The sequence below is a fragment of the Malaclemys terrapin genome, chromosome 12, assembly GCF_027887155.1.
Source record: "Malaclemys terrapin pileata isolate rMalTer1 chromosome 12, rMalTer1.hap1, whole genome shotgun sequence".
NCBI lineage: Eukaryota > Metazoa > Chordata > Testudines > Emydidae > Malaclemys > Malaclemys terrapin.
In genome coordinates, this window is record NC_071516.1 from 49172442 (window position 1) to 49182790 (window position 10349).

The window sequence follows — 10349 nt, forward strand, 5'->3', positions numbered from 1 at the left end:
GATCCAGAGGGAAACGTTTCCCATGAATTTTCTCCCTTTACCCGGGTCAGTCCGAGCCATCGCACCAGAACTGGGGGCAGTCAATGAAATGTAAAAGGGCAGCAGGTATTTACATGTGACCCATGTAATTAAACTGTGGAATTTATTACTAAGACAAATCATCAAGACCAAGAACTTAAGAAGATTCAGAAAAGGTCTGGATAGTTATATGGGTATGGAGAATATTCAGCATTATAATAAAATTGAAAGGCTCATTAAACCTCATGCATCAAGGTTTAAGCCTGTCTGTATTGTAGATAAGGATGAGAAGTGGGGGGCAGACTGGCCCACTTCCACCTACAGAGTTATTACCTCTTGCTCTGAAGCATATTATGCACGTTGCCAGAGAAAAGGTAACAGCCTAAATGGACGTTGGATCTGATCAGTCTGGGACTTATGTCTCCCAACATCCTCTGGTATCTGAGCACCTCACAATCAAAGCTTATTTCAAGTGCCGAAGCCTCGTGCTCACCTTATGCTCAGGGGCGATCATCACCCAATGGGACCTTTTGTGTCCTTTGTGACATCAAAATGCTACATGCAAATCTCCACTCCTCATTCCCAGTTCATATACGGAGTGCTGCTCCCCTGTTCGTTCAATGAGGACATTCATCTGGTGGCTCTCTTGACTGGACTGTCACACAGCTATGAAGTTGCTACTCATCTCTCTTCTTGCTTTGCTTTTCCCTACAAGTAAGGCTACAGGGAATGATGGAATATTGTGTTCATTTAGTTAAAGGACTATACGGTGTTGAATTCATTTCTCTCTCTTTCTACAGGTGTCTCTTCTCAAGTGACACTCGTTCAATCTGGCCAGGGATTGCTGAAACCGTCAGAGTCTCTCAAACTGACCTGCACTGTTTCCGGGGTCTCCATCACTGATGGGTGCTGCTGGTGGCACTGGATAAGGCAGAGTCCAGGGAGAGCATGGGAATGGCTGGGGCTTATCAAGAATGACGGAAGTGTCGTATACTCCCAGTCCTTCCAAAGCCGGCTTACTGTCTCCAGAGACACAGCCAAGAATGCCTACTATCTACAGATCAGCTCCATGACTAATGAAGACACTGCAACGTATTACTGTATGAGAGACACACTGAATAGAAACCAGTGAGGGCTGGTACAAAAACAGGAACCTCCTCTGAGCAGCCCACCCCGCAGAGCACATGCTGCGAAACGCATCTCCACAGGAGCTGTTCAGACACCTCCATTCCCACTCACACCGACTGACGCGGGGACATTTTGACCCTTGCAGAATTGAGCCTTTTAACGCACTTGTGGGACAAACAATTACAGCCCCTCAGCTCCTCCCTGCCCCAACGCGGCGCTCCTGCAGCCTGTGCCGGGAGGCAGAGAAAGCCCAATCCACAGCCAGTGTGAATCCGCTCAGCTTTCCTGGAGCCAACGGGCCAAGTGCTCTCGTGATGTAAACAGGTGTGACTTCACTGACGGGAATGGGCCAGATCCCATTCAGCACAAGTCAGCGTAGCCAGTTACCGTCAGAGGGCTGGCCATGCAGCCAGTGTCCATCGGCCAGAGCTCCTTTGAAGTCCAGGGGGCAGTGGGGAAATCAGCAGAACTGGATTCTTGCCGGTTTTCACCGATTGAGGCACTTCTCTCAGCCTGACTTTGTGTTTCAAAATATTTTGACTGTGGGGAGAAATTAACAAGAAAGAGAAAAGAAAATCAAGATGGAGACATTTCTATCCTCCAGCCTGGCTAAGTCGGGCTCTGACCAATTTCCTGTTGCACATTGAGAAGCTGACGCAGGAAGGGAAAGAGGAAGATTGCACAAGAGTCACACAGCAGTTTGCCCAGATGCATGTTTCTGTCTGGATTTGTAGCACTGTGCAGGGGTGGGGACGGTGGTAGAGACCAAAGCCAATACCCAGAGAGACACCCTAGAGCTGCACTGACTGAAGCACTAGAAAAGCTCTGGGTATCAGTGCTCTAGGTGGAAAAGAAAAACAACTGGTCATTCCCAGGATCCTGTGCTTGTGTGTCAGATGAGAACACCACGGTACAAGGAAAGTCTGAACTCTAAATTCTCTCCCTATTGAATGAATATTAAATCCTTGGTGGAAAACCATCCCCCACCTTCACACACAGAAACCCAAATAACAGAAATGAAACCAACTGGAATTATTACAGAAAGCTATTGGCTCTCCTTGAAATTCCACTGTGTGCACTAGTGGTTAGGCAGCTGGATTGGGAGTTAGACGAGAGGGATTTTCCCCCAGCCTCTGTCACTCCCCTGTTGTTGGGCAAGTCCCTGCCATGATCTGTGCCTCTATTTCTCCCTGCCCCCTTTCCTTATTTACCGTGGGATTCTCAATTCTTATTCGTTTGGGCCTCCAAATCCCTTAGGAGGCTTTGAAAAATATCTCAGTCTGGTAAGAGCTTTGTGCAAAGGATGGTCTCACAGGGGCAAGGCCTGACACTCAGCTGGGTCCTCTTGGTGTTATTGATACCAGCGTAAACAGAGGATGACCTTCAGCAAGGCCCTTCACTGCCCCGTGCCTCAGTTTACACGTTTAGAAGCATTGGAGATAAAGACATTTCCTTTCTTTGCCTGAGAGCCATGGATGGGAAATCACTAGGGAAGAGTTGGGTGATATTATCAGTAGCAGCGGCAGAAGCTAAAACAGCAGCAGGGGTACTATACTCTCTGCTTTCCATGTCTCATTTGCCGGCAGAAAGGGCACGGACTGATGCTTTGATGAGCCAATGTCCTTACTAATCTTCTGCAAGATCCTTTATTCTTTACTCCCAGGACCGGTCCCAGTTAAATCAATGGGTTACACACACGGGGACTAAAGCCAGCAGGATGTGATTATTTCATGCACGCATACGGATCTGCACAGGAATATTTCACTAGTCTTATTGCTCACCGGGTTTGTAATTAAACCAGAATTGCTGAATGTCTGTAGGAATCACCCTCATTATCTCCAGCATTTTGATAACTCCAGTCCCTGTTTTGCAAACACTTGCACGGAAATTTCAAGCAATAGCCGCAGATTTTTCCTGACTCGGGTGTGTGAACACAGGGCATCATCCAGCGAACACGGAACTAAACAGCAGGTTGTTGTGGGTTTGTTTGTTTGTTTTCTGACTTCCATGGGTTTTCCATCAGTCTGTAGCAGTGCTACAGTATTAACAGCGCACTACCTACAACAACGCATCTTTACTCCAGTTACCCAGGTCACAAACAATCAGATTTCCCATGGTAACGAGAATCCACCCAATGTATCGCTGAGAACGTTCCAGGGAAGTATTGAAAACATTCTGGGGACTTCGTAATCTTTAATGAATTCATCCTCACAACAACACTGAGAAGCAGGAAAGTGCTGGTGTGTCCGAAGTGCAGATGGGGGCCTGAGACACAAGGGGACACGTTACACTTGCCCAGGGTAACCCAGGAAGTCTGTGGAGGGAAAAGGGGATGGAATCCCCATAGCCGTAACCCCAGCCTGGATCCCTAACCACTGACGCCTGACTCTGCCTTCCTGAATGCCCGAACCCAGATTTTCAGACGTGCTCTTAGGGAGCTTGTCTCTCTTATAAGGGGCGGGATATGCAAATAGGGGTGACAGGTTCCTGTTTAAATCTGTCCCACTCTGTGCCCAGCCTGCAGCCGGAGAGACAATCTGCAGCCCCCTGGGTCTGTGCAGTTACCGGCCAATAGTCTGAAAACTTTCCCCGACAACAACGCGGAAAATGACACTTTGGCTCCATTTGGTTTTCTTTGTAGCAGCTCTGGAAGGTAATTGATCCCCCATTAATACACAGGCGGGGCCGGGTACCTGGTATTATTGCTGCTGATATCGATGTGGTGTGTGACACGTCTCTCTTCTGTCGTCTCACCCCGACTGGTGTACAAAGTGCCCAGTGTGGCTGGTTCTCCCACTGTTCCCTGTTATTTTCCATTGAACCCGGGCTAATGACTGGTTTCATGGGGTGACTGAGCTTTATTTACAGTCTGTCATTTTCCCTTCTCCCCCAGGGACCCGCTCGCAGGTGGTTCTGACCCAGTTGGGGCCAGCACTGAAGAAGCCCGGAGAGTCCCATAAACTGCAATGTGCCACCAGCGGGTTCACTCTGAGCAGCACCACCATGGGCTGGTTCAGACAGGAGTCGGGGAAGGGGCTGGAGTGGCTGGTCAGCTACTATGATCCCTCCATCAACAATTACGCCTCCTCCGTCCAGGGCTGATTCACAGCCTCCAAGGACAGCACCAACTTCTACCTGCAAATGACCAGCCTGAGAGCAGAGGACACCGCTGTGTATTACCGCGCCAGACACAGTGAGGGGAAGTGAATCTGAGCTCAGACAAAAACCTTCCCCTGCAGTAACAGCTCAACGTGTTCGCTGCTGAGGGCGCTACCAGCCCCCGACTGCCAGGGACAGGGGATGAGAGAAGCCCAGAGAAAGTCTCCCTGGCTATAAACATTTGCAGGCTCGGACAGTTTCTCAATGGGGTTATTTCCCCCACCCCGCCCCCGCCTCTGCCCCCGGAATTCCTCTGAGCGTCACACACTGCCACTGACATGTTTATTTTCACTGGTTTCTTCTTTTCCAAGCATACAGCCAAGAATAGAAAAGCAGCACACTCACCCGTGTATCCACACGTGAACCCCCCCCCTCACCCGTGTATCCACACGTGAACACACACTCACCCGTGTATCCACAGGTGAACCCCCCCCCTCACCCGTGTATCCACACGTGAACACACACTCACCCGTGTATCCACACGTGAACCCCCCCCCTCACCCGTGTATCCACACGTGAACCCCCCCCCTCACCCGTGTATCCACACGTGAACACACACTCACCCGTGTATCCACACGTGAACACACACTCACCCGTGTATCCACACGTGAACCCCCCCCCTCACCCGTGTATCCACACGTGAACACACACTCACCCGTGTATCCACACGTGAACCCCCCCCTCACCCGTGTATCCACACGTGAACCCCCCCCTCACCCGTGTATCCACACGTGAACCCCCCCCCTCACCCGTGTATCCACACGTGAACCCCCCCCCCTCACCCGTGTATCCACACGTGAACACACACTCACCCGTGTATCCACAGGTGAACCCCCCCCTCACCCGTGTATCCACACGTGAACCCCCCCCTCACCCGTGTATCCACACGTGAACCCCCCCCCTCACCCGTGTATCCACACGTGAACACACACTCACCCGTGTATCCACACGTGAACCCCCCCCCTCACCCGTGTATCCACACGTGAACACACACTCACCCGTGTATCCACAGGTGAACCCCCCCCCTCACCCGTGTATCCACACGTGAACACACACTCACCCGTGTATCCACACGTGAACCCCCCCCTCACCCGTGTATCCACACGTGAACCCCCCCCCTCACCCGTGTATCCACACGTGAACCCCCCCCCTCACCCGTGTATCCACACGTGAACACACACTCACCCGTGTATCCACAGGTGAACCCCCCCCTCACCCGTGTATCCACACGTGAACCCCCCCCTCACCCGTGTATCCACACGTGAACCCCCCCCCCTCACCCGTGTATCCACACGTGAACACACACTCACCCGTGTATCCACACGTGAACCCCCCCCTCACCCGTGTATCCACACGTGAACCCCCCCCCTCACCCGTGTATCCACACGTGAACACACACTCACCCGTGTATCCACACGTGAACCCCCCCCCTCACCCGTGTATCCACACGTGAACACACACTCACCCGTGTATCCACAGGTGAACCCCCCCCCTCACCCGTGTATCCACACGTGAACCCCCCCCCTCACCCGTGTATCCACACGTGAACACACACTCACCCGTGTATCCACATGTGAACACACACTCACCCGTGTATCCACAGGTGAACCCCCCCCCTCACCCGTGTATCCACACGTGAACCCCCCCCCTCACCCGTGTATCCACACGTGAACACACACTCACCCGTGTATCCACAGGTGAACCCCCCCCTCACCCGTGTATCCACACGTGAACACACACTCACCCGTGTATCCACAGGTGAACCCCCCCCCTCACCCGTGTATCCACACGTGAACCCCCCCCCTCACCCGTGTATCCACACGTGAACACACACTCACCCGTGTATCCACAGGTGAACCCCCCCCCTCACCCGTGTATCCACACGTGAACACACACTCACCCGTGTATCCACAGGTGAACCCCCCCCCTCACCCGTGTATCCACACGTGAACCCCCCCCCTCACCCGTGTATCCACACGTGAACACACACTCACCCGTGTATCCACACGTGAACACACACTCACCCGTGTATCCACAGGTGAACCCCCCCCTCACCCGTGTATCCACAGGTGAACCCCCCCCTCACCCGTGTATCCACACGTGAACCCCCCCCCTCACCCGTGTATCCACACGTGAACACACACTCACCCGTGTATCCACACGTGAACACACACTCACCCGTGTATCCACAGGTGAACCCCCCCCCTCACCCGTGTATCCACACGTGAACACACACTCACCCGTGTATCCACAGGTGAACCCCCCCCCTCACCCGTGTATCCACACGTGAACACACACTCACCCGTGTATCCACACGTGAACCCCCCCCCCTCACCCGTGTATCCACACAGGAACACTCGCAGTACAACACACACAAAGGAAAGCAAGCTGCACACAGATGCAAAATTAAACCTACTGACAATCACATCCCCCGCAGGACTCAAAAACACAAACGCAGAAACACGGATACCAGCGTAAACAGAGGGTGACCTTCAGCAAGGCCCTTCACTGCCCCGTGCCTCAGTTTACACGTTTAGCAGCATTGGAGATAATGACATTTCCTTTCTTTGCTTGAGAGCCATGGCTGGGAAATCACTAGGGAAGAGTTGGGTGATATTATCAGTAGCAGCAGCAAATGCTAAAACAGCAGCAGGTGTGATATACTCTGTACTTTCCATGTCTCATCCTCCGGCTCAAAGGGCACTGCCTGATGCTTTGATGAGCCAATGTCCTTACTAATCTTCTGCAAGATCCTTTATTCTTTACTCCCAGGACCGGTCCCAGTTAAATCAATGGGGTTACACACACGGGGACTAAAGCCAGCAGGATGTGATTGTTTCATGCAGGAATATCAATCTGCACAGGAATATTTCACTAGTTTTATTGCTCCCGGGTTTGTAATTAAATCCGAATTGCTGAAGCTCTGTAGGAATCACCCTCATTATCTCCATTCCCCGTTCTGCAAACACCTGCACTGAAATTTCAAGCAATAGTCCCAGAATTTCCCTGACTCAGGTTTATAACACAGGGCGCCATCCAGCGAACACCGAACTAAACAGCAGGTCATTGCAGTATTTTCCCCTTTGACTTTCCTGGGCTTTCCATCATTACTGAGCAGTATTTACAGCATATTTCCCACAGCAATGCGTCTTTATTCAAATTACCCAGGTGAGAAAACAGTCACATTTCACATGGGAAGGAGAATCCACCAAAAGTATCCGTGGAAATGTTCCAATGAAGTACTGGAAATGCTCCTGTTCATTTCAATGATCTTTGGACGGGGACCAGGCTAAGACATTCCTGTATTTTAGGCCCTTACATGGCCACATCACATGGTATCTGGGAACTTCATAATCTGTAATGCATTTATCCTCCCAACAAGTCTGTGAGGCACAGAAATGCTGTTTATGTCCATAGGTGGACAGGGGTGGCAGGTTTGTATAATTTTTGGTGGTGCCCAGAATGGGTCCAAGTCTCCCCCACCCCTCCACACACACACCTGCCTAAGGCTCTGGGAAGGAGTTTGGGTGTGGGAGGGGTGCGGGCTCTGGGACAGAGTTTGGTGCAGGTTCTGGGCTGGAGCAGGGGGTTGGAGTGCAGGAGGGGGTGCGGGCTCTAGGAGGGAATTTGGGTGCAGGAAGTGGTTTGGGGTGCAGGTTCTGGGAGAAACTTTGGGTGCTGGATGGGGGCTCTGGGCTGGGACAGAGGGTTGGGGTGCAGGGCATGTGGCTGGGTCGGGGATGAGGAGTTTGGGGTGCAGCAGGTGGCTGTCTTGGGGTGGGAAGCCAAAGAGGAGGACTCCATAGGTGGAGATGGGGGCCCGAGACACAAGGGGAATACGTTACACTTGCCCAGGGTAACCCAGGAAGTCTGTGGAGGAAAAAGGGGAGGGAATCCCCATACCCCTAACCCCAGCCTGGATCCCTAACCACTGACTTCTGATTGCGCCTTCCTGAATGCCCGAACCTAGATTTTCAGACGCGCTCTTGGGGAGTTTGTCTCTCTTATAAGGGCGGGATATGCAAATAGGGGTGACAAGTTCCTGTTTAAATCTGCCCAGGCTGCACCCAGAGAGACCATCTGCAGCCCCCCAGGTGTCTGTGCTCAGCCAATTGCCTGAAAACTTTCCCCTCCAACATGAGGGGAAATGACTCTTTGGCTCCATTTGGTTTTCTTTCTAGCAGCTAACAAAACCTGAGCTCACTCCACGGCAGAACTTGTGTCTCTTATAAACAGGGCGATATGCAAATAAAAGTGAGAGTCTCTTCTTTAAATCTGTTCCTTTCTCTGCCCAGGCTGCACCCAGGGAGACAATCCGCAGCCCCTGGGTCTGTGCAGTGACCAGCCAGTCCCCTGAGAACTTTCCCCTCGAGCAGCGCCTGGATGTTTTGGTTCAGACGGGAGCCCGGGAAGGGGCTGGAGTGGTTGGCCAGATACTATGATCCCTCCATCCACAGTTACGCCTTGTCAAGGCTGCTTCCCCACTTTGAACTTTAGGGTATAGATGTGGGGGCCTGCATGAAAACTTCTAAGCTTAACTACCAGCTTGGATCTGGTCCGCTGCCACCACTCTCGATGCTAATTCCCTTCCCTGGGTAGCCTTGAGAGACTCTTCACCAATTCCCTGGTGAATACAGATCCAAACCCCTTGGATCTTAAAACAAGGAGAAATTAACCATTCCCCCTCCTTCCTCCCACCAACTCCTGGTGGATCAAGATCCAACCCCCTTGGATCTAAAAACAAGGAAAAATCAATCAGGTTCTTAAAAAGAAGGCTTTTAATTAAAGAAAAAGGTAAAAATCATCTATGTAAAATCAGGATGGAAAATAACTTTACAGGGTAATCAAACTTAAAGAGCTCAGAGGATCTCCCTCTAGCCTCAGGTTCAAAGTTACAGCAAACAGAGATAAATACTCTAGCAAAAAGGTACATTTACAAGTTGAGAAAACAAAGATAAACCTAACACGCCTTGCCTGGCTGTTTACTTACAAGTTTGAAATAGGAGAGACTTGTTCAGAAAGATGTGGAGAGCCTGGATTGATGTCTGGTCCCTCTCAGTCCCAAGAGCGAACAACAACCAAAACAAAGAGCACAAACAAAAGCCTTCCTCCCCCCCACCAAGATTTGAAAGTATCTTGTCCCCTTATTGGTCCTTTGGGTCAGATGCCAGCCAGGTTACCTGAGCTTCTTAACCCTTTACAGGGAAAAGGATTTTGGAGTCTCTGGCCAGGAGGGATTTTATAGTACTGTACACAGGACAGCTGTTACCCTTCCCTTTAGTTATGACATGCCTCCTCCATGCAGGGGAGATCTACAGCCTTCGAGGACAGCACCACTTTCTGCTTGCACATGAACAGCCTGAAAGCCGAGGACACCGCGGTGTAGAGACACTGACACACCCAGCGAGGGGAAGCCAGTCTGGGCTCAGACAAAACCTTCCTGGCATCTGCAGCAGAGGCGGTTCGCCGGCTGGGGGCGCTGACCAGACACAGACAGGAAGGGACACGGTGATGGGAGCAGCGGAGACACTGGTCAGGGGAAGAAATGCAGGTCCCCGCATCATAAACATGTGCAGGGCAGCAGCATTTCTAAATGGAGTTTAATTATTCACCCTGGAATTCCTCTGAACATCAGACACTGCCATGCTAAGAGCTCATCTGACCCCTTTTCTGTGCCAGAGACAGAGAAACAGAAACACACACACACAAACACAGGAACACATCTCAACACGTAAACACAGGAACACAGACATACCACAAGTATACACACAAACACATGCTTGCAAACACAAAAATATATACAAACAGATAAGAACACAACACCACTCACATGCAATCACACACACTTAGGTCTTCACCCACCCATACCAACACCTACACACAAACACACAATCACACAAGCTCCCTGTACACCCACAACTGTAACTTCAAGCACTCACACAACTGTATACACGTGAAAACACATGTGAAAATACACCCAGAAAAAGCTTTCAGACAATTTCTAAGTGTATTAAAGGTGCAGACACTGGATTTGAAAAGACTTA

The 10349-nt window shown here is 51.1% G+C and overlaps 1 gene segment (V, D, J or C); it reads left to right on the top strand.

The window, feature by feature from the left end:
• Positions 1-3682: 3682 nt before the first annotated feature.
• On the top strand, positions 3683-4461 carry LOC128847061 (Ig heavy chain V region 3-like). The segment is given in 2 exon segments: positions 3683-3799; positions 4040-4461. Coding segments are annotated over 2 exon segments (255 nt in total).
• Positions 4462-10349: the final 5888 nt, after the last annotated feature.